The following is a 24,781-nucleotide window of genomic DNA, read 5'->3' as shown; positions in this document are numbered from 1 at the left end:
ATTTTCTTGGTTTGCTTAAAGCATTCATAAGTTTCTCTCTCATAACTTAGGGCTGATTTGATTGCTTGTAAATAGAAAATATATTTAAAAAATAATTTACTTATTTTAACTGTGAAATCGATGATATTTTCACTTTGAGAGTTAAAAAAAATTGGGGAGGTGGAATTAATATTGGTGTATAAGTATCTTTTTTCCCAAAAGAAGCTAAATCAATTCCTGAGGATATTTTATGAAAGCTAAGCCCGCATTTCCATTGAGTAGGAACAGATAGTGGTGAGATGATCCGCCGGACTTACTAGATAAAGCTTTTATTTGGGACAGTTGAATAAATAAAATATTAAGAATTGTTATTAATTTTTTACGTATCAAATAAAATTATGCATTTAAAAGAGTTGTATGGCTGTCAAAATTTAGCCATCAATATATTTTATTTTATTTTTTGCAATAAATGCGTCTATACACAACCTTTGAAATAATAATAAAATAAATATGATAAATACTATTGCAATTATTGAGATTCAGATGACATAGGCGGATATTAACTCTATAAAGATGCAAAAATTTTAAAACAAAATTACCATTCAATTAAAAAAAAAAAACAATAATATCTTATCTAAAATTTGAATCAAAATAAATTTCAAAGTCATAGAATTTACTTCATAAAAATATATAAGCGCATCATAAAATTTGATTAATTCTTCATCAATTACATTCATCTCAAAATAACTACAATAATCATAAGACTCGTCATAATCAAAATTTGATAAAAATATTCCGACCCAAATTATTTTCATTCCAATCTACCCAACAAGCAAAATCCTTAACAAATGCTAAACTAAGCATTTCATAAAGAGATACAAGGCTTCCCTTCTCAGGAGCCCACAAAAAAAAAAGAAAAAAAAAAATCACTTAAAGCATCTCATGCGTGTTTATTCTGTAGAAGACAAAGGCTCTTCTCTTCTTCTTCCCTTTTACACCAAATAATCTGAAGCTGGAAATATTAGAAGATTCCAAAGAAACCAGAAGCCATAAATGACCTTAGAGACCTTCAGCTTGAGGTTCCAGGACTGGTTAGAAGAGTTTTGGCCACATAGATTTGCTTCATTTTAGAAGATCCAATACTCCTATTAGAGCTGTTGGTGTTCCCATATTTTCCATGAAATGTGTTTCTTCGGCCATATTGGCCACCAGAACTTATCTTCTGAGAAGAAGAGCCTCCTGAATCTTCAGTCTTTCCAATTCCAGAATTTGGAATAATGCCTTTTGAATCATTTTTTATGCTAGTTGTTGAATGGTTTCTTGAAGAGGATCGGACGGTCTGTGTGGATTCGACGAGGCTGAGTTCGTCCGGCAGATCGACCGTGGCGGAATGGTGCGGATCGGAAGGCATGCTTTGGAGCTGTTCGGGCGCCGTTGAGCGTCGAATAGAACTGGGAGAATGAGGATGTGGGATGGGTGGCCATTGAGCTGGAACTGGTATCTCTGCTGATGACTGGATGATAAAAGAAAGTTGCTTCAATACATAGAGAGAAATGAAAAAGATAAAATAAATAACATTAACAATTCTACATGATTAAGAAATTAAATTTTTAGTGCTTTGTCAGAACAATTTGTGCACAATCACTTCAACACCTTGGTTAATGACATTTATGTGCTGGACTTCAAATAGACCAATCAAACCGATCTTCTACTAAAAATTCAAGAGGAATCTTTCATTTAACTGAAAGATTTCTCTAATGAAAAGAATAAAAAATTCTCTTTGTTCAGCGTCGGAACACCTCTATTGTTTAATTGTGTGTTATCCTAACATAGCCTTAAAAGCACCATTCCATTTGGTAGCTTCTTCAATTTGGGTGGTAATATGTAGCAGATAGTCCAACATTCGGATAACATTTCTCGTAATATTAGCAAAAGAGTCTTTATTATCTGTGCACATTAATGCCTATTACATGTGGTAGGAGAGAAATAACAACATTTTTAGAGGAAAGGCTCTCAATAAAAATATCATTACTGAAAAAATCAAATTTGTTGTGAGATTAAAAAGCAGAAGATTGAATTTCAAAGAGGAGTTTTGTCGACCCATTTGAAACTTCTACTTGGTGTCTCTTGTTTATGGGGATTATTGTTTCCGTGCTGGTATTTCTCTCTAGAATTCTTTGTACTCTGTTTTCCTTTCTATGCTTTCTTGCTGCATCGATGTTGGGTGCTGAATATGTCATGGTATTTATCCTAGTTTCTAGGGCTGCAAGCGAACCAAGCGTTCGATAGGCTACTCGTTGCTCAGTTCAGTTAAAGTTTATTTGTAATCGTTTAATTAACTAAATAAACAAACTTGAATAACATTTTAAATACTCGATCCTTAAATAAACCACTAGGCCAATTCTTTCTGATCGTCTCTTCTCTGTTTCTCAGGCCAATTCTCTCTAGTCATTATTCTTCCCGACCTTCTTCTATATTTCAAGCAATTTTATTCATTCTTCTCCCTCATCTTCTTCTTTACAATATGGAATATCCTCATCATAAACATCTGATATCATGACATCAGAATCAAGAAGCAATTCAAAAATTCCAAATCTTCGTGGCAATGATTCTCCCATTCTCATCATAGGACAAATTAAATGGTCATAATTATTTACAGTGGTCACAATTTGTGTTGATGTTCATTTATGGTAAGGGAAATGATGAGTACCTCACGGGAAAAATAGTCAAGCCAGAGACTACATATCCGAGTTTAAGAAAGTGGAAGATTGAAAATAATATGATCATTTGTGGTTTATCAATTCAATGAACAATACATAGGTGAAAATTTTTCATTGTTTAGACAACAAAAGAAATATAGGCTGCAGCCAAGGAGACTTAAACTTTGAAAATACTTCAGTGTTGTTTTAGGTTGAGTCAATACTTCATGCCTTCCGTCAAAGAGAGCAATCTATTTCTTAGTATTACAACACACACATAGTATTGACAAAAATTTGATTTATTCTAAACTTACTCATGGACATATCCAAAAGATGCAGTAACGTTCAAGAAGATTGTAGAACAAAAAAGGCTATCCAAGTTTTTCTAAGGATTTAACAGGGAGTTAGAAGATCTTCAAGGTCGAATCATGGGCGCTAAACCACTACAAAATCTTAGAGAGGCTTTCTTAGAGGTTAGGTCTGAAGAAAATAGAAAGAAAGAGAAGATGGAATCTAAGGAATAACCCGCATCAACATTGGATGTATCTACCCTTGTTGTTCGATCATCTAACAGTAATGGTGGAGATCATCAGAAACTGGAAATGCATTTGGTATGTTAAGTGTAAGAAACAGGTCATTACAAGAAGACTTGTTGGAAGCTCCATGGCAAACCAGCTGATTGGAAGCCAAAGCCATGGTTTGATAGAGATAGCAAAGTACATGAGGCTTCCAACTCTAAGAGTACTCCTATGGTGATCATCATAAACAGAAAAGGCCTTGGCATGATTACTATAAAAACTAGGTCATTACAAGGAGACTTGTTGAAAGCTCCATAGCAAACAAGTTGATCGGAAACCAAAGCCACAGTTTTATAGAAACAACAAAGCACATGGGGCTTCCAACTCTGAAAGTACTCCTATTCCCGAGAGCAAAGCACATATGGATTTGCTATATAAATTGTTTAGTCAAGTTGGGAGTGGTAGCATTACTGGGACTTGTTTGGTTACTTAAACAGATTCACACACTACATCCACAGCGCCACTACTAACAGAGGACACAAGGCGCTGTGGATAGTCAACACTAGTCCTTCTGATCATATGACAAGAGACGCCGCCCTTCTCCAAAATTACAATCCTAGTGGCCACTCATCCATTCGTATTGCTGATTGTACGACATTTGTTCATGTGAATCCTCAATACCATAGCAAATTTGATCCTAGAGCTAATAAATGTATTTTCTAGGATACAACTCAAAAAATGATACAAATGTTATTTTCCAACCAATAAAAAAATTTATACCACCATCGATGTCTCTTTCTTTAAACATGTGTCCTTATATCTCAAATCTCATGTTTAGTGGAAAAGCATGAATGAACATCAAGTTTGAGAGTTCTTTTTTGAGTTTATGCCCTTGGCCCACTAAGAGTCGCCAAGTTCTTCTCAACCCATGTTTGTGCCCAAAGACTGTACACAAGACTTGTCCACACCCATGCATGTTCAATCATCAATCCAGACCACAAATATTTCTTCTCCTGTACCTACTCAATTTGTGGCTCCACAACTTGCTAATAAGAATTTTCAAGTCTACATCAAGAGGAAAAAGACGGGTGCTAGAACACAGATCATAGTTAGCATGTGGCCAAGATATCGACTTAATTTCAAGTCCACCTGAAGAAAACATAGGTATGGATAAGATTGAAAATATGTCAATTCCCAACATTGATGACCCTATCATGCAAATTACATTGAAGAATAGTGTTAGGAGATATACAAGTCATCCAATTGAGAATTATGTTAGTTATGAAGGGCTATCACTATCTTACAAATTGATGATATCCATGTTTCTAACACAAAACAAGAGGCGTTACAAAATTCAGAGTGAAAGAAGGCAGTACAAGATGAGATTAATGCACTTGAGAAGAATAGAACATGAACTTTTACTGATTTGCCAGCAAGAAAAAGGAACGTGGGGTGCAAGTGAATTTTCACTATAAAATATAAAGCAGATGAATCAATTGAAGATTCAACGCTCGATTGGTGGCTAGAGGCTTTATAAAATCTTATGGGATAGACTATCAAAAAAATTTTGCTCTTGTCATAAAACTTAACACTATCAGAATTCTTCTTTCATTGACTGTAAATTAGAATTGATTCTTGCAACAACTAGACATAAAAAATACTTTCTAAATGGTGACCTTGAAGATGAAGTCTACATGAAAATCCCACCTAGTTTTGAAGAAAATTATGACCAAAAAAATCATGTTTGCAAACTCAAGAAGTCCATGTACAGACTTTAACAATCTCCTCGAGCCTGATTTGACAAATTCACAAAATTGTTTTGAAGCTAGACTTCATACAGGGGTCAAGCTAATCATACTTCTTTTGTCAATAATTCTCATGCTAGGAAAATTGTTATATTGATAGTCTATGTCAATGATGTTATTCTACATGGGAATGATGTGGAAGAATTATAAAATTTAAAGAAGTATTCATCAGAAGAGTTTGAAGGTGAAGATATTGGAAATCTTAAATATTTCATTGGAATGGAAGTGGCTAGATCAAGAAAGGGCATTATTGTTTCTCAAAGGAAATATATTCTAGATCTTTTTAAGGAGACCGGTATGCTTGGATGCAAACTTATTGATACTCTTATGGACAATTAGAAAAAATTGGGCATCGAGAAAGAAAGAACATTTGCAGAAAGTAGGAGATATAAAAATTTGTTGGACGTCTGATCTATCTTTTACACATTCGGCCAGATAATAATTTTCAAGCATCTATCAATTCATATACAGTAGAGGAACACATGGAAGCAGTCTATAGGATTCTTAGATACTTGAAGATGACACCAAAGAAGGGCTATTCTTCAGAAAGACAGAGAATCGTGATAGTGAAGTGTATTCAGATGCAAATTGGGTAAGAAACATCATTGGCATACGCTCAACTTCTGTGTACTATTCATTTGTATGAGGTAATCTTGTTACCTGAAGGAGTAAGAATCAATCAATTGTAGCTAGTAGTAGTGCAGAAATCGAGTACAGAGCACTTGGACAAAGAATTTGTGAATGGATTTAGATAAAAAAAAAGCTATTAGTGAACTGAGAGTCTGAGGCAAATGAGTTCATCTCCTATTCTGATGATGTGTGATAATTAGATAGTAATTAGCATAGCCAAGAACCCCGTGCATCATGACAGAACTAAGCACGTTGAAATTGGCACAGAGAAGTTAACTAGTGAGACTATTAAATTGAAAGACATTCCTACCAAACAACAAACTGTAGACATCCTCATCAAAGCTCTACCTAGACCTAACATTGAATACATAATTTGTAAGCTTATATGATATATTCTCCAACTTGAGGGGGTGTTGAATATTTAAAGTGAAAGTTAGAGAATTTATTTTAACAAAATATTTTTAGGAATAAAAGAAGAGATCGATTGTTATCTTCTCCTATAATTCTATTTTTATTTTAGAAATATATTTCTAGGAAAGATAGATTAATTATGATATTCTCCTATGATCTTATTTTCAAATTTTTAGGAAAAAATTATTCTCCTATAATTATATTTCTTAAATTTTTAAAAAGAATTGAGCTAGTTGGCTATTTCTTTTATTACACACTTTTTTAGTACGTATATGTAAATATAGTACCCTTTAACAAGAAGAATAATTAATTAAGAAATTCTTCATCTTGTCTTAAATATTCCTTTGTTTCTATTTTAACATTTACATGTAATCTCTCTCTCCCATATTATATCCCTATTGTAATTGATTTTACATGAATGAATGTTGAGTGTGGCCCTCAATTTTCCAAAAAAAAAAAAAAAAAAGCGTACATGATCAAGAAAAACTTTTGGAGTCAGAGGATGCATTATAAATAAATTTGCTTCAATAATCAGAGAGAAACAAAAAAAATGAATAACCATAACTATAGTAAATGAAAAAGAAATTAAACCTTTGGAGTGGGAGTTTAACAAGATAAAGAAATTTGCTTAAACAGTCAGAGATAAATGGAAAAATAAATAAATAAGTAATTTTATTACTAAAGCAATTAATTGTAAATGACAAACAAATTAATTTTTTTGAGTCAGCATATGGTATAGAAATTTGCTATAACAATCGGATAGAGATGAAAAAAATTGAAGTAATTTTAACAATTGCACATGATCTTTCGTATCAAAGCTTAGATAAGAAGATTTTAATGAATTGGGTTCAAATTATTCCAATGAAACTTGAAGATTTTCTGGTGTGACTCATAATAGTTTTTCGGAATTTGTCGTCTTAGCATCAATTAATTGCCAGAAAAGCTAGCCAATGCTGAAGAGTAGTTTATAAGTGTTCCACAATTCATCAATTGCCAAGTTAGAAGTTCTCCTAGAGATTATTATAAATAAGGGTCATTTATGTAATTCTATGATGCAAAAATACAATATAGCAACACGTACATGACATGACATGTACACTGAATCACATCAAATACTGAAAAAATAGGGCACGGACCCAAATTGAACACGGTATTATAATTTTTATATCTTAAAAATATTGTATAGAAACTAAATAACTAGAATATTAAAAATAATTGAGAAATAAGAAGTTATTTGATTATAATATGTGCTTAAAATGATTAATATTATAATGTAAAGAGTCAGAAGTCAATTTCGTTTGTCAGGCAGCGGGGGGTAAGATGACAATGCTATAGAGAGTCGGGCATCGATATCGTGTGTATTTGGTTTTAGATCCACTCAAACAAAAAGCTTTAGGCTCTAAGATTAACCTCCGTAATTCAAGTTTTTCTTCAACTCCCTTTCCCTCATAATCAATAAGAAGAATGTAATTAGATAAAAGCATGCACCAGAATACATCCTCTTGTAAATGACTAGTAAGAATATCTATAAATTAAGCAAAGAGATTTGAGCTTAAAGCTGATCCTTAATATAATCCAATTGAAATAGAAAAATAATTGGTCAAGGCATCTTGTGTTTGAACACAAATAATAGCTCCTCTATACATATCCTTAATGACTTGAATATAAGCATTATTAACTCATTTCTTTTCTAGAACTCTCCCAAGCACTCATTTTAAAATTTTATCATATATTTTCTTGAAATCAATAAATATCATATGTATATCCTCCATACTATCTGTGTACTTCCCTATCAAAACCTCTCAATAAATATATAGCTTCTATAGTAAATCTCGCCGCCACGAATCAAAATTGATTTTGAGAAACATTAGTATCACGTCATAACATATATGCTCGATCACTCTTTCCGATAGATTTAATGTATGACACATGAACTTAATTCCTACATAATTCACAAACTCTTATGCATTTGTTTTATTCTTAAAAATAGAAACCAGCATACTCCACCAGAGATGTAAATGAGCCGAGCTAGCTCGTGAGCGAGCTCGACTCGTTAAAAAGCTCAAGGGCCAAGCTTATTGAGCCATCAGTTCGAGCTCGAGCCTATTCTCAAGCTTGTATATTAAACAAGCTCAAGCTCGAGCTCAGCCTACCTCGGCTCGAAAGCTTATTGAGCCGCTTGATTAACTTAAATATATTTGAAAATTAATTTAAAATTATTTTATATAATATATTTTAATATTTTTTAATTAATTCTAAATTACAAATAAAAAATTTTATAAAAATTGAAAATTTTAATTTAAAACTAATAAATTAAGCTCAATAATCGAGTCAAGCTCAAGCTTTTCAAATGAGCTGAAGCAATCGAGTCAAGAAGTACCTTAATATTAATTATTCTAAATCATTCTAAAATTTTAATTTTGAATAAATATCCAAACCCACTTGAGGAGCATAAACACTTATAATATTAATAATCTTAACATTAACAATAATCTTTAAAGCTATAATTATATCTCAAACTGTATTAATTTATATAATATTATCCTTCAAACTCTTATTTATAATCACATCTACATCATTTCTAGTACAACTTCTACTCATATACCATAGCTTAAATCCTAAACTATCAATCTTCTCAGCTTTTTCTCTAATCCATTTAGTTTCCTAAATGTATAAAATATTTGTCTTCCTAATAATAATATCTATTAATTTCATTAATTTGCCTATAAAAAAATAAATATTCTAAGTTCTTATCCTAATTCTAGTTTTATGGATCCATCCATAATGTGAGAACTCTTGTTTATTCAACACTATGCCTGGACACCGGTGCAGCAGCCCTTTATATTTTTTGTTGTATTCAAGCTATACAACACGCCTCTTACAGGGAACGTCCTAGAATTAATACAATGTACAAGAAGATTAATGTCATGATTATTCGATAAGTTTTATGCTGACTATCGACTACCTAACACAACCTTTCACTTTTCTAGTCCAAGGCTTAGGACCCAACAATGACAATGTTGCTATAATCCTTCCACAATGAAAATGATATTGCAAAATTTACTTTATATAAACACCTCCATGAACGAAAGAGAACTCCACAAAATCACTCACATCCCTATGGAACAAGATTATACCATTTTATAATATCTTGATGAGTTAAATTACTATTATATATTTACCACGATATAGCCACTATCATCACAATGAATGGTTGAGTAGTTAAGAAATAATTTTAGGTATTTCAAATCTTAATAATTCAAAATAAGCATTATTTCCTTTCAAACAAATAGTAATATTACTATATTAATCCCATCTCTACATATATAACACAACAAAATGATCAAAATGGTACCTCGACTCTTTGTAAGGGACCAAAAAGGTCCCCAACTCTTTTGAAAGACCAATTTGTCTCTCAGCTTCATAAAAAGGGGCCTTCGTATTAACATCAAATTTTGGGGTTATTGGTGTTAAATCAAGCGGAATTTTAGCCGTTTTTAATTAATTATTTATTAAATATAATTTTCAAGTAATAGTAATTTAAAAAAATAATTAAATATTTATTAAAATTTTAGTTTTAATTTAAAAATTATTAATAATTCTAGTTTTAATTTAGATTATTCTAAATTAGAATTATTAATACTTTTTTATTAAAGAAATGTTTAATATATTTTTTTAATAATATTACTTGAAATTTATATTTAATAAATAATTTAATTAAAAAATGACCAAAATACCCATTGATTTAATACTATTAACCCCAGAATTTGAAATTTGGACAAAAAATGCACCTCTTTAAAGAGTTAAAGGACCAAATTGATCCCTCAAAAAAGTTGGAGACCATTTTGGTCCCTTACAAAGACTTGAGGGACTATTTGATCATTTTCTCTATATAGCACACGTATAGGTCATTAAGATTCTATTCCTGTAGATATGAAAAACTAATTTCAACTTGTGAAAGATAACTATTCAATTAAATATTGAAATATATAACACAAGTAAATCTACTATTCTATATTAAATTAGCCTTTTTTTTCCTCAACATTAAGTTGAAACATCCTAAACATGCATGCCTGCTTAATCTAATATCAAAAGTCGGGTGAAAAAGTAAAAGTATGCTAAAGAAAACGAGGCTAGAAAATATAAGCTGATTGTTACTTTTTTTTTTTTAATACATGACGTCAATTAGGACTGAACTCACAAAACAATTCGAACTTGCAGAAGTAAATTTTATAAAGCTCTAAGTTATAACTTAGAAAGCATTAAAAACATAAATAAGAATAGATGATAATCAAATAAAATTTTATATGAATATTGCCACTAAAACCTTACATAGTAAGATTTTTTTACTGAAAAAGGGAGTATGTGATGATTTGACTTAAAAAATTAAATTAAAAAACAATTAGATGTAAATAAAGTGAGTGCTTAAATATTGCAAACAGAATCACTATGGGTAAGCTACCAGCTACTAGTGTGATTCCGAGATGGCTTACATTACATGGGTAGCTATAATATTTGGTTTACAATGTAGGATAGCTACATATTATAGTTTTAAGTTTTAAAATGCTATGTATTTTCAGTAATCCTGACAAAAATTAGAATATGGAATTGTTCAGAACTAATATGCCGAAAAAATTTAAAATGATTCTTAATTGTTTAAGTTTATTCATTTGAGTCCTGAACTTCTCAATTGTTCAATTTGATTCTTCAACTCATCAAATTTGAATCCTAACCTCAATTTTGCCATATTATTAACAGAAACTGATGGGGGAAGCTTTACATTAGTATTTTGAACTTTTTAAGATCAATCTCATTACATAAGACCAACTCAAATTAATGATATTGATTATAAAAGGTCCAAAATGCCATCAGCTTTCCTCCAATTTTCATCCAAATAGACAACAAAGTTGATAGTAGGACCAATTGATTCAAATTTGATGAGTGGAGTAACTAAATTGAACATATGAAAAATCAAGTAATAAAATGAACACACTTTAAAAAAAATTCTACTGATCATTTACTCAAGGAGCACTTAAAGCAGATTTGTTAGGTTCAAATAAATGCTTCCCACATATTTAGAGAAAAAAAAAAAATACCTGGAAGGGCCTAAGATTGAACAGAGTAAACGGTGAAGTCACTTGCATGACTGCTGATCCCGTAGACAAATGCTGAATTGAAGTAGGCACATGGGCTGCATTTTGTTGTCCAAAAACAACGTTTAGATTGCTGGTATCAGCCTTGCTCACATTCACTGCAGCAGTACCATCTGAGCCGTGTGTCCAGTCAGTCTGCTTTCCACTAGGTAGGTAAGCACTGCCCATATAACTAAGGCCAACTTGACCTAATTGCCCAACAGGAGCAAAATGATTATAAAATACCATTGGAGGATGACCATGAACGCCAGAGAGCCCAGTAGGGGAACTCATAAATGGAGCAGGAAACCCTGCTGGTGATCCATAGAATGATGATTCAACACCAGAATGGCATTGTGGCCACGTTCCAGTTGGCCCTGAAAGAAAAGTTGGATTCTGTTGTTGTTGTGCCAGAGTTCCAGTGGAATCATCCTGGGACCTGAATGCAAAAATGGGTCCACCTAGCATGGAGTTTGAATCAAAGAAAGGAAAAGGAGAAGGTTGTGGCCCAGCCATATGGGAAAGCATGGGACGAGATGAGTGAAGAGTCGGTAACGGTGGCCACAATGAGAGCGGTGCATCCACAGATAGATCTGCCGGAAGAGTGACAATCAATGACTCTTCACTTGCTGATTGACCAGTTGTACTAGTGCAGCTAGTCACACCTGCCATAAGCATAACAATTCATAAGAATTTAGGGCCTAGGTTTATCCAATGCAGGAATAAGAAAAATACCTGGACAACTTAGTCCTTTGGTTCCAATACCACAAATGGAGCTTGTGCCTAACGTAGAAACAGTTATTTCATCATTAGTAATTACAGCAACAGCAACAGCAGAAGCAGCAGCTTCTGCTTCAGCCTCAGTGTCATCCAGGTGCGTACAAGAACCACTAGGGCACTTTTCTCTATCAAAAATTTTACTATCACTACGATCAGTCGCAGGTAAGTGATGAATAATTGATGAATTCAGTATAACCGAGCCAGGAGGCCATATGCCACTTGGGGCAGGTTGGCTGAAAGGAGGCAGCGGTGGTGGTGACATGACAGCACCTAACGTCAGTAAATATGCTGTCAGACTCTTAAAAATCACGTCAAAATGTTTTCAAAGGCATCAATAAAATACTCACCAAACTGAATTCTCTCCTCATCAAATGGGAAGTTCGGCAGGTTCTCAGAGGAAAACGATGATTTGTCCTTGATCATAGTAGTTGGTGCGTGCTTGTTATCATCTGAAGAAACTTTCGCAAGTCCAATTGGATTACATTGCACAGGATTCGAGGACTCATCAAGTTGAGACTGGTTAGAGGTAACTGCCTGGGAGATGAGTCACTTTCAGGGAATGCCAAAAATGAAGAATTTCATGTGTATAAATTTTATATAACCATACAAAACTATGCAAAGATGAAATCCAAATGAGCTTTGTAATGGAAAACTAGCCGCTGATCCTTTAGCAGGCAATGATGTGTGGATTCAATCAAGAAAGTACTGCACACAACATCAATCAAATTCCAGCAATTAAATAATAATGTTATAAGCAGGATACCTAATAATATAATTTTGCAGGATTTCAAATAGTCATAGAGAAGCAGCTTAACCGGGCAAAACCACAAAAATATGTTCACCAAATTATAAAAAATGTTTTCACTATTAGAGTTAATCTATGATGCACTGACACTTCTCCTCAAAAAGGCATACAGTCTCTGACACAACACTCGTCCGACACGCCTCCGACACATGTCGGACACGCCAAAAATGTGTCAGATGAAAAAAATATTAAATACAAAATGGACATGCATGTCCGACAAGCATGTCTTAACTATTTTATGATTTTTTTTAAAAACATAATTTCTTGTAGTTAAAATTTTTATTTATTTAAAATATAAAAACTAAATATCTTATTTCATATCCATAACATCAAATCAATCACCAGCACTCAATACCTCATTCATCGAATATTCTCATTTTCATTTCTCTTTGGCAACTCATGGCTTTGGTTGCACAACAATCCCGATGTCATCTCAACATTGATGTTTGACATCGTTCCAACATCGACATTTCAAAACCATCTCAATATCAAAGTCTGACATTGTCTTGACATTGATGCTCGACGCTAGCAATTTTTATACCTACAACTTGACAACTCATCTTTGTCTGGCGTATTCTTAACATCAAAGAAAGACGCAATTTGAAATTGACGCCCAATACTTACTACATAACATAAATGCCTGATTCTCCATAACACTGTCATCTCCTCTCTCGATGCATGATACACGATATCAATGTCGGACTCTCAACATCCTAATATTAATCATTTCAGCACAAATTCTAGTTAACTGACTTATTATTTCTAAATTATATTTAATATTATACTTATTTAATTTTTATACACTATTTTTTAAATATAAAAATTATAATATCATGTCCAGCCCGTGTTGGTGTCATATATTTTCAATAATTAACGTGTCTCGTATACGTGTCGTGTTATATCCGTGTCGTCGTGTCCATGTTTGTGCATCATAGTGGTTAATAGAAACTAAAATAAAATAAAATCCTGCAATTGGTGACTTAACTAAAAAGGTGCAACATTAGAATTAAGTTTTCAGTTACTTTTCTTTTAATCAAGTCCCCAATACTGAAACAAAAGCATAATCAAATTCAAGACAGGCTAAAACAAGGACTTTAATAGGTTTAATTCAATGAAGTTAACATCTTTTTCTTTTTTTCCAGGGTAAACATGTAAAGCTCAAGTTACAATTGCAAAGTAAAATTAAAATCAAAAACCAAAACCCACTCTGAAATGGTTATCTGAACCTAAATCTTGACGGGTAGGCTGCATATGCTTAGATTTTGGCCAGGTTTTCCATAACCAGGCATTTGAATAGCCATAACAGAATAAGTTAGCAAATCAATTTGTCAATTCTTTTTAAGTTGACCTATGTTGAAAATTAGACATAATATTTAGAGTAATAATTCATTGATAAGTCAATGAGTACAAGCATATGCACACAAACATAGAAGCGCACACAAACGAACACAAATGTATGAGTTAAGATTAATACTGGTTCATAAGGGCTGCTTGGTTGAAAGTAAAATAAGTGTAAAGTATTCCAAATGCAAGGGCTTTGACAATATTAGTGTTTGTTTGAAAAAAAAAATTTGCAAAGTAAAATAAATGTAATGTAAACCATATTAGTTCATTTTTGAGGTATACTAAGCTCGCAAAGTTTTGAGAGAACTGTTTACACTGCAACCAAGTTCACTTAACCGCTGCCCACCAGCTGCCGCCTCCCACCACCACCACCATCCTCCACCACTCAATGCTAGCCACCAATGCCGCCATCAGCCGCCACCCGCAACAGGACACCCGCCACCACCACCCCCCACCATCTTTAAACTTGGAATGTACCTTCCAAAAAAAAAGACACCTTTAAAGCTGGGGAATCATCAAATACAGCCAACCTAGCACTAATAACCATAAAATTAACTTTTGATATTGACAAAGTCACTCATCATGTAAGAATAAATTAACGAAAACCTAGGACCAAGAAAATAATCTAATATTATTTCCAGTTTTTAAAATATTTTAGGAATTATTTTGATTTCATTTTATTTTATTATTATAATTAATGTTAATCAAATTAGATGATATGACATCAAGACTTATCCAGGTTAGAATTCTAATTAGTTTTTTTTTTTAGTTTTTAACTTTATTTCTATAAAAAAGGGTGACGCAAATATGAAAATTTATGCTCATCAGCATGCAAATCATGCACATTGACGCTGTTTTAGTCGTTTAAATTTTTGCATTCAAGTATATTTCACAGTAAACCTATGAGGAAGAGAAGTGCTCTCTAATGTGTTTATATTCCCTTGGCCAATTTTAGTTGACTACTTAGACTGCAAGTAAGTCAATTCAGCTCCCAGCAGATTCCTTAATTCAACAGTTTCAATTCCTTGTTTTAACACAAGTTTCAACCTCGCTTTCTTAAAAGATTCTGAGCTATTATCAACAAATACAACACCAAGTTATTGCAATACTTGCTTGACAGCTTGATCGTACATGTAATGAACTTCAAAGAAAGCCCTTACATTTTCATATTCATTGATGGACCACTGTAATTAAAACTTACAACATGTGTGCTCATCATAGAGGTATGACTCAAGTATGTGTTTGGACATTGAGGACCTGAGTTTTATGATTACCTCCCTGGTTAGAATTTGCATTAATGAAACTGTTCATCGGAGGGAGAGAGGATGTTTGTCTGGAGTGTTCAAGTTGTGCAAATGAACGCCTCCCTGGTTAGAATTAAGTAAATGCACTTTATATTTTGTATTTTACTAATAATTTTTTTAAATGTCATAATATTTACTGCCTATTAGACTTTCAAAGTGAGCTAAGGAGCCTTAACTTCATCGCCTGATAAACCAGGAATGATGAGAGCAGACATGATCGACAAAATATATTTGCTCGATCAAAGAAGACTCAAGAGCTCTGACATAATTACCTGATTAGCTGTGACCAACAAGAATGATATCAGTCCTAAGCAGCATAGATCGGTTAGACTAGGGATGAATTTGAAACCTTATCTTATGTAGCATGATCAATTGTGACCAACAGGAATGACCCAAGTCCTTGGTGAAATAGATCGAGGAAGCCTGATTTCCCAATTTATGTCCCCCGATCAACAATGAACAGACCTAGGCATTAGGTGGGTTCGGTCAAGTTTCAAATGGGTCATTCTGGATCAATGGCTTGAAGAACATTAATGAAGCCCAACTCAACCTAATCGTCGGGTTAGGATCTTTGATCCGTACCTAGATTTGATTGAGTTAGGCACGGTCAAATCAACTCAAGCTAATTAAAGTATACTAAAAGAATCTCCAGACGTTGAGACGTGGGAGGCGTGCATTACAATTTATTCATTAGTAATGGATTTCTATTAAGCCGCTTTAAGGGCCTGTTTGGCAACCAACAGGATTTAACTATTTAGGATCTAGTAATTCCTATAAATCTTGGATTTAGTAAATTCTAGAGCAGTTAAATTCTGAAAGTTGTTTGGCAAGTTAAGTAATGAATCCTGTTAAATCTTGTGGAACTGTTTGACAATGTAATACAGGATTTAAGCCGGTTAGTTCATTTAAAAATTAAATTTATTATATTTTTAATTTAATTTTCATATTAAGTAAGAGTTATTTATTAATTTCAATTTTAATTACAATCAATAAGTTATAATGATAAATAATATATTTAGAAACTAGCTTAATTATCAAATAATTTAATTACTAAATATAGTACTAAGTGTCAAATTACTTATTTAGTTTATAATTAAAAAATAATATAATTAAGAAATAGTTTAAAATTGAAATTACTTATTAATTTCAACTTTAATTATATTTTTAATTATTCATTTTAATTATTAATAACTAATCATTGTAAATAATATAATTCAAATTTCAATTAATTATCAATCTGAGTAATTAATTAATTATCAAGTATATTAATTTTTTTAATTAATTAAATCAGTTGATCTAATTTAAGTAATTTCTATGATACTTCTCTGTCAATGTAATGGCCAGCAATTTCAAGAATTTCTACTCTGGTTGTTGTAGCCGTAGGCCTAGGGTTTTCTTTTCCTCTTCTCCAGGTATCAGTAGTTGTTCGACTTTGCTCGCTTCGCGTGTGAGGTAAAGTTTTGAATGAGTCAATAAAAGACTTCTTCGCCTCCTTCGACAATGTTCCTTCCTGTTAGGTCGGAAGTCACAACAGCTCGCCGTTCTTTTGTTGGATCAGAAGTAACGATGATAACGGGAGGGAGAGAACCCGTTACAAAGATAACCATTTTATCCCATTCGTGCACTTCTTCAGTCAAAATCCCATAAATCCACTGAACTCCCAAATTTAGTAAATCCGGATTTACCACAAATACGTGATAACGGAGAATTTATTCCACCGTGAGATTTATGCCAAGTCAACATCCTATTTGGCAGGATTTGTGCTAAATCCTGCTTTAAATCCTGTGTAAATCTTGTTGCCAAACAGCCCCTAAATGTTGGGCAAATATTTAAATTGATTTTTTAAAGTGGATTGATTATAATAAAACCGGGCCTTGTAAAAAATAGCTTATCAAGTTATTATAAATAAATCAAACCTAAAAGTTTTATAGCATTCATATTTAATAACTTGGAGCCAAGTGGGAGCAACTAGTGACGCTTTCCTTAAAGCAAGGTAGCACTCGGGTTCGACTATATTTACGGTACATTTTTTTCTTGATCTTCTTTCTTCAAGATAGCTAGTTTCACCACAAGAACTAGTTAAGTTTTCTTTTTCATTTGTTTCAGCTTCATATTCCACGCCTGCATGTTTCCTCCTCCCCCTCCTAACCTTCAATGGCAGCCAGTGACCTGATTTATTCTTCCTAGAATACTTCCAGGGCAACAACATTTTTTTTCCTCTTCTCATTCTTCTTCACTAGGCATATCATTTACAGCAAGGCATTTTTTATTTTTATTTTTATTTTTTGAAAATTTAAACTATCTAAAATATAATTGATAATTGAGAATAATAAATAGTATACCTATTTTTGTGCCGCAGTGTGTATCAAGTGTAACTAGTAAACTCTAATAATTAATTATTTGAGTTTTAAATCTTTTGACTTATCAAATAAAGTAATGTTTTTTCTCTCTTATAGATTTTAGACTTCTGAAATAATGGTTAAATATTTAACTAAAAAAAAGAACATACTTTGGAAATATGGAGTTCAAGTTGAAATTGAAGCAAACAAGGCAAAATAAGGCTATGTTTACAAAAATGTAATTTTGCAGAAAAATTATCAAACCTGTTAAAAATCAACAGTACATCTCACTTAAATTCATAAAAAAAGTAAGAGCATATCATAAAGTTAAATGAAAGACCTCTAATTATCTTAAGCATTTACATTAAAAAAAAAAAATCTTAAGCATTTACATCTTTGAACCATCAACAATACATTGATGAAATGATATAAATTCATATTCTACCGGAGATAGTAGTTGTGGACCTAGTGGTGATGTTTCTTCCTTAAGAGGAACACGTAGTCCCCATGGATCGATTTGTTTTTTATGTGGAACTTGATGATAATGATCTAATAATGCCACCAGTTTCTGGAAAAGAACCATGAAATTTGGATTTTTTTTTTAAACGGGGTTGCATTTATTCCATAATGAGATGTTCTATTGAAAAATCCTTCCATTCATAACCTCTGAACATGGGTATTGAAAGAGAAAGTAAATACTACTAAGAAGTAAGGAAAACATGGGCACAAATAGGAGCTTAAATAATATCAAATGGTTGCTTAGACATAAGATTAAATATTCATTAATTTTTATTTATCAACAGTTCTAATGGCATAATATATTTGAAATGTATTGATGCATGTGAGCACATCAAAAATGCAGATTGGTTGTTCAAAATAATTGATGATATTTTTGAAATATCTAAGAAGAACAAGACACTCAATATTAATAGATAATGCAAGTGCATATAAAAACGTACAAAGGATGCCAATGGAAAAAGGGGAAACATCTTTATTGGAGTCCTTACGCAGCCTATCTAAATTGGAATCTTGAAAAAGTTTGAGACTTTTCGCAACGTTAAAAAGCTTCCACCAAAGTCAAAAAAATTATGCATTCACCAATAAACTTATTAGGGTAGAAAGTTTGATGATAAAGTTTACACATAGAGAAAATTTGAGACCAACTGTTAAAAGTTTTGCCACAACTTAATTAACTTTGTAAAGCATCTATGGAATGAGGAAGAAATTAGAAGCCAGGTTTACTTCTAAAATGGAACAATAGTTTGTTTGCCAAATGCTGTGAAGGAAAAAAAGTAAAGAAATTTATAGAATAGTTAAAAAGAAATTCTAACAGCAGCTATTTCGCTTCAATCGTTCTTTCTACATCAACAATACTACTATAGATGCAAATAACAGCATGATGATTAAGGTACAAAGAAATACACTGCAGAAAACAGAGGCAATAAAGATTTAGTCAGTTACCTGCTGATTCAAGTGAACAGTTCCCCAAGAACCTAAAGGTACTGAAGCCTTATCAAGAGCAATAATATTGTTACCAAAGGACAAGCTAGGCTCAACATTCCCTCTATCATTAGCTATGGCTAAATCAGAACCTGCACGACTGGACCTGTAGGAGATAATGTGAGCGTAGCTAGAAAAGAAATAATTTCAACGGAAATAATTCTAACAGAGCCTTACTTCAGACTATTGAACTTTGAATCATAATCAGCAGAGTTCACATCAGGGCTGCCAATTGCTGCTATTGTCGGGCATATCATGCTTGTAGTAGTTAACTTTGGGGCCTCCGGATCAGATGATGGCCTTCTATGTGAAATGGCAGGAACAGAATGAACATTTTTTGCAGCACCTCCATCTGTAAAAGTAGTAACCATATCTGATTTATAGGCGATTCCATTACTTGAAAGAGTAACACGATGCCTGTGAGGTACCTGTTAGCAAAGCAACATGTTAAGTTACTGAAGATGTATTGGTTAAACCAACAGATAGCTTAAGTTGCCTAGTTAAAAATAGATTCCGTATAAGTAGTAGTTCATTACTCTTGTGGCCTTATGTTTGGAATTGGTTTCTCTCTCCCTCTGCCCTCGCCGTTCATTTGATATCTTCTTTTTAGACCGTACCTCAACAAAACCATCACCATCAGAAGAAGCTTCAATTCCAGGCTGATTAAAAACCCTGACAATGCCACTGTGCAAAGGAGCATCAATATCATCCTCTGGAAGCCCGTTCATGTTTAAATTTCCTCTGCCCCCATAAAAATTGGTAGAAGCAGACATGCTGGTCTGCAGAGTTTCTCTCTTATTGTCTAGTTTCATATTGCTAATCACACCCATAACTTGTGCATCAGAAAGGGCTGCTTCTTCATTCATCAGCTTTGTTGATTTACTTGTAACAGCACCCTTCTTGCCCACATTTCTTAAGGGAATCCCCACAGGATCGTTACCAGAATTGGGCTTCCAATTGTAGCTACTTTGTTTAAAACCCTCTGTGCATTGCATTTGCCTTGCTCCACTCTCCTTAACTCTATATTCTGTTCCCTGAATATGCCTCTGAACCTTTCTTTGAGGTCGATTTGCATTTACATATGAGGTTTCAGTCCTTGCAAAGGATGAAAGGGAACCAGCATTTCTAACATTGTATGTTAATCTGCTCCCTCTAATCTCAGATATAGTTTCAGGAGCTTTCAGCCCAGCCAAAGATTTTCTAGCAGAAGAAAATGAATCAAAATTTGATCTGCCTCGTGTCCGTTTAGAATAAACCATGGATCTAAAGTTCTTATTTGAAATAGCATCAGGATAGCCTGAATGGGAAATCAAGTTTTGAAAATCTTTCTTCTCATCAGAAACAGCTGAAGCTATCCGTCTCTTCGAATTAATAACATCATCCCTTGGTATATCCAACAATGCAGTAGGCTGTTCAGAATCCAAATTATTTTGAGATGGGTTAGTGATCCCTGGAGAACAAACAGGTTGCTTATCTGCTGAATAAGAAGGATGTCGTTTTTCCAAGCCCTTTGTTGAAGTAGGATCTTGACTCACTTGGTTCTTTGAGGAGCCTCCAGAAGGATGATGTGTGTAGGAAAAGGTCTGCGCAGATATTGGCAGCACACTTTGAGAGGTGGGTGGTGCGTATACTATCTGACCAAATTGCAAAAATGGAGGATGTGGAGGATTTACATGGGTAAAAGAATCAATCTGTGAATTTAGAGGAAGTGGCATCTGAATTGAACCAATTTGAATAGTGGGAAGAGGAGAGGGTATCAATGGAGGACTAGAAAATAGTCCAAACTGAAGCTTAGCAGGCACATCATTCTGGCCAAAAGAGGTACGAACTGAGGCTGAGTTGGAGCAAAGTGTTGATGTTGAAGGCAATGGTAAACGTGATACAGCTGCAATAGGATTTTGACCTGAGTTTTTAGATGCTCTGATGCCATCAGCAGGATGATCAGCAGTTGTTACTAGACCGAAAATCATGTCTTCCTGCTCCTTAACAGCTTCTTCTACAATTTCAGAAGAGGCATTCAAAATTTTATCGGATATCTTCTCTTCTGATTGCAAACCAACTGCCCTGCTATCAGCAAAAATATGCTCTGCAGTGGAATCACTGTCATGTCCCGCATTTGAACTCGTCTTTTCATTGAATTCAGAATCCTTATTAAACAAATAGTGACCAGAAGTTCCTAATTGAACATTACTTTCAATGCCATAAGAAGCATGACCTATTTCCATTGGTTTCTCAACAACTACATTCAAGGATTCAAGCTTATTTTTCATTTGAATCTCCCAAGTATCATTTTCATGTACCCCATTATCTTCCTGGTTACTATCAGAACCCTCATCATGATCTTCTTCTTGCATTTCTTCATTGTCCTCAATAGCCCATTCATCATCTTCACCATGAAAAGGTATAACCTCTAATTCAATTTTCCCAACATCCAATTCTGGTATCATGGATTTGCCCTCAGAGAAGGTCATATTTTCCTCCTCAGCAGAAATTGTTATAGCTGGGGAACCTCCGCAATCATCAAATTCATCATTCGAAAGTTGGGTAGGTGAACTAGGGGGATTAGAGACAGAGAGAGATGACTGAGAGCCATATCTTGGGCTACTCTTTTCCTCTGTTTGCAACAAAGATTGAGCAGGTTCTTCCATCAATTCAGGCATTCTGGGTTGTACTCCGGGTTCTATGATTCTTTGACGATAACTACAATCATACACACTCTGCACATTGGATTCTTCGTTTCTGCCTGTTTGGTTGATTCGTGCGTCGCTGGAAACTGAAAATGATGAATTAGGGCCTGTTGATGCAGCTCCAAGAGGCTTGTTATGAACAGAGGATGACATGGATGGAGGCGGGGGCACGCGAGGCTGCCTTATGGTATGACGAACCCTACTAAATGAGGCTAGGTCATCCATCTCACTGTTCTGGAAAGATCTTTCTGAATAAGGGCCAAGCTGGCTTCCATCAAAATGACCATGGTCCCATCCACTAAACATGGCATCAATATTGGATCTCCCATTAAATTGATCACAATCCCTGTTTATATCCCAGCTATGAGCAATTTGAGCCTGATCACCTGACATTCCTCTCTTAAAAGATGTTGCAACAGACTTTGGCCCATAAATGCCCTGGAATTGTTTCCTGTGAGCGCTTCTGTTCGAAGAAAATCCATCCTGCCGTCCAGATAGATGACCACTATCTTGATCTTGGGATTTAATAATTGAATTGCTATCATTGTTCCAGTTATTTTCTGTCTTTCCATGTTGATAAAATGAATGGTTCTCAACGCTTGAAGTGTGAGACCTAAACCCTGCTTCAGATAAGCTACTCATACTGGGTGAATCCAATGAGGGAGAGCTGCTAATGCGTTCCGCTATTGTTTCAGTTTTCTCACTTCTAGAAAGATCAGAATCCCTCACAGAATTTTTTTCCTTCATCCTATCATTGGCATTAGCTTCAGTCTGCCTACTTGCAATCCTGGCCTCCAATTCTAACAGCTTTTGCCTAGCAGCTTCTTTTCTTCTTTCTTCCTCCATAAGAATCTTCTTCTTCTCCTCCTCTCTTGCAATCCGTAGCTCCTCTGCTCTCCTTGCAGCTTCCAACTTCTCTTGCTCGGCTCTCCACGCAGCCTCCCTTGCCTCTTCTTCAAGCAACCGCCTCCTCTGTTCCTCCTCGCGGACTATTCTCTCCCTCTCTTCAGCTTCTCTACGAGCAACCTCCATTAGTCTAGTTTGTTCTTCCATCACACGCTGCCTCTCCTGCTCTTGCAGCCTTTGAACCCTTTCAAGCTCGGCTTCAAATGATTCCCTTGCAGGATCAAAGAGATCTGCGTGCTTTACAGCTTCTTTCCTTTTCCTGAGCACTTTACCCTTCAAATCCAACATGACATCACTAGAAAAAGTATCCTTCCCACCCCAACTGGCATTCTCAGTATATGATCTCCCAACATTTGGCATTAACTTTTCTTTAGTGAAACTCTGCAATGAATCATATGTAGAAAGACCTTTAATCCTTGGAGACAAATGGCCCTTAGAGATCTTAGAGTTATTAAAAAGTTTCCCTCTTTGCCAAACTTCGGCCCTGTCAATAGAACCTTCAGTAACTACTCCAGTACCAATGCCCATACCGGAGCCAAATTCTTTTCTGTCTCCAAAAGGCAATCGATCATGGCTGCCTTCTTTACCAGTTCCTCTACTCATAGCTGAATTCCTAGGACCAAAATGATCCTTATCAACATGCAACTGATGGGTAGTCAAAATTTCTCTGTTCGGCTCAACCGTTATCCTCCAAGAGTTAAAATTACGATCTTCCTTTCTGAAGGCCGAGAACTCCTTCCCATATGGATCGCCTCTGCCTGAATCCTTCGACAAAGAACTACGAGGTTCAACATCCGGAAAGACACGACCATCATAATGATCAACATGATTCCTGTCTCGCTCATCATCATCCCAATCAGATGCGCGCCTCATTCTCACATGTGGGAGAGAACCAGGGAAAGTACCAACCTCCTTCCTTGATTGCTCAAAATAATCCGAGACACGATTTGATCTTCCATCACTGCCCTGGTTATTCTTCATAGTCGGAGGTGACGATCTCAACTTTGGATTCATATCAACTACAGACGGCAGCTCAGCTTTCTCTGCCCACACATCAGAGTTCTCGTTAACTTGCTTCTGCTTCTGCTTTGAGAAATATGTAGATGTTGCCATAAGAGACGGAAAATCCTCCCCTTTCAATATCACAGTTTTCTCCATAAAACCTTGCGGCTGAACGCTGCTACTAAAACTTCGTTGCTCAACCGTAGACAAAGTTCTTGAACCGCCATCTTTATCACTAAAATCTGAAATAGGCGGAGTAGGCTTGGTCCAGCTCATAGAAGAGCTGTTCCCAATCCCCAGCCCAGATCCGCCATGGCCTGACGAGGGCTTTGATAAAGCTGGATCGAGACGCTCGTGCTCCTTTCTTAGCGAAGGCAGGTTCACGGGGGGCGGAACAGCCAGCCTCGGCGCAGGCTTAAGCGCGCTGGCCCCTGAGGAGCTCCGAGGCCGGGAGAGAACCACCATCCCACCGCCGCTACCAGCGGAGCGAGGACGGCCATTTCCATAGCCGGCAACGGTTGAAGACGAAGACGATTTACCGTAGGATTTGTTGAGATTAACAGAAAGAAATTTGCTGTGATGGGCCATAAACAATAAGACCTCCCAGAAACCAAAACGACATGAAACTCCTCGATCACCTCGCCGCGCACAATAGAAAAAAAGAAAGGATCTCACGGCCGATGGCTAGGATTAGGGTTTCGGCGTTTCCGCGTCGACCAAGGAGAGAAAGGGAAAGAGGTCTGAGCGGTGAAGGAAGGTAAGATTGCCGTCGATCCTATCTATTTCAGCGATGTCTGTGAACGTTCTTACTACGACGGTGAGTTAGGGTTCAGGCACGGCAGAGGAGACGAAGCGGGAGTCTCTGACCTGAGAGAATCCCGGCTCGAGGGAAGAAGAGGGATGGTTGAGTTCTCACGTGAAATACTGCGACCCGTAAATT

At 35.0% G+C, this 24,781-nt stretch overlaps 1 protein-coding gene across 1 annotated transcript; it reads right to left on the bottom strand.

Moving 5' to 3' along the window:
• Nucleotides 1-675: 675 nt before the first annotated feature.
• LOC110100588 lies at nucleotides 676-24,781 on the bottom strand. Its single transcript, XM_020828159.2, has 7 exons — nucleotides 19,783-24,781; nucleotides 19,424-19,674; nucleotides 19,208-19,352; nucleotides 12,302-12,488; nucleotides 11,910-12,224; nucleotides 11,139-11,839; nucleotides 676-1,492 (listed from the first exon to the last, which is right to left on the bottom strand). Exons 1-7 carry the CDS (start codon nucleotides 24,427-24,429, stop codon nucleotides 1,049-1,051), a joined length of 6,690 nt encoding a protein of 2,229 aa, XP_020683818.1. The 5' UTR covers nucleotides 24,430-24,781; the 3' UTR covers nucleotides 676-1,048.

This window comes from Dendrobium catenatum, unplaced genomic scaffold, assembly GCF_001605985.2.
Source record: "Dendrobium catenatum unplaced genomic scaffold, ASM160598v2 fragScaff_scaffold_1220, whole genome shotgun sequence".
NCBI classification, from domain to species: domain Eukaryota; kingdom Viridiplantae; phylum Streptophyta; class Magnoliopsida; order Asparagales; family Orchidaceae; genus Dendrobium; species Dendrobium catenatum.
The sequence above is the reverse complement of the archived record's forward strand: the minus strand, read 5'-3'. Positions and strand labels throughout refer to the sequence as shown.

Coding starts and splice junctions, on each gene's coding strand:
- LOC110100588 (XM_020828159.2), bottom strand. CDS start 24,429: ATGGCCCATCACAGCAAATTTCTTTCTGTTAATCTCAACAAATCCTAC. Junction 19,675..19,782: donor CCAAACATAAGGCCACAAGA/GTAATGAACTAC, acceptor CTTTGCTAACAG/GTACCTCACAGGCATCGTGT. Junction 19,353..19,423: donor TCAAAGTTCAATAGTCTGAA/GTAAGGCTCTGT, acceptor TATCTCCTACAG/GTCCAGTCGTGCAGGTTCTG.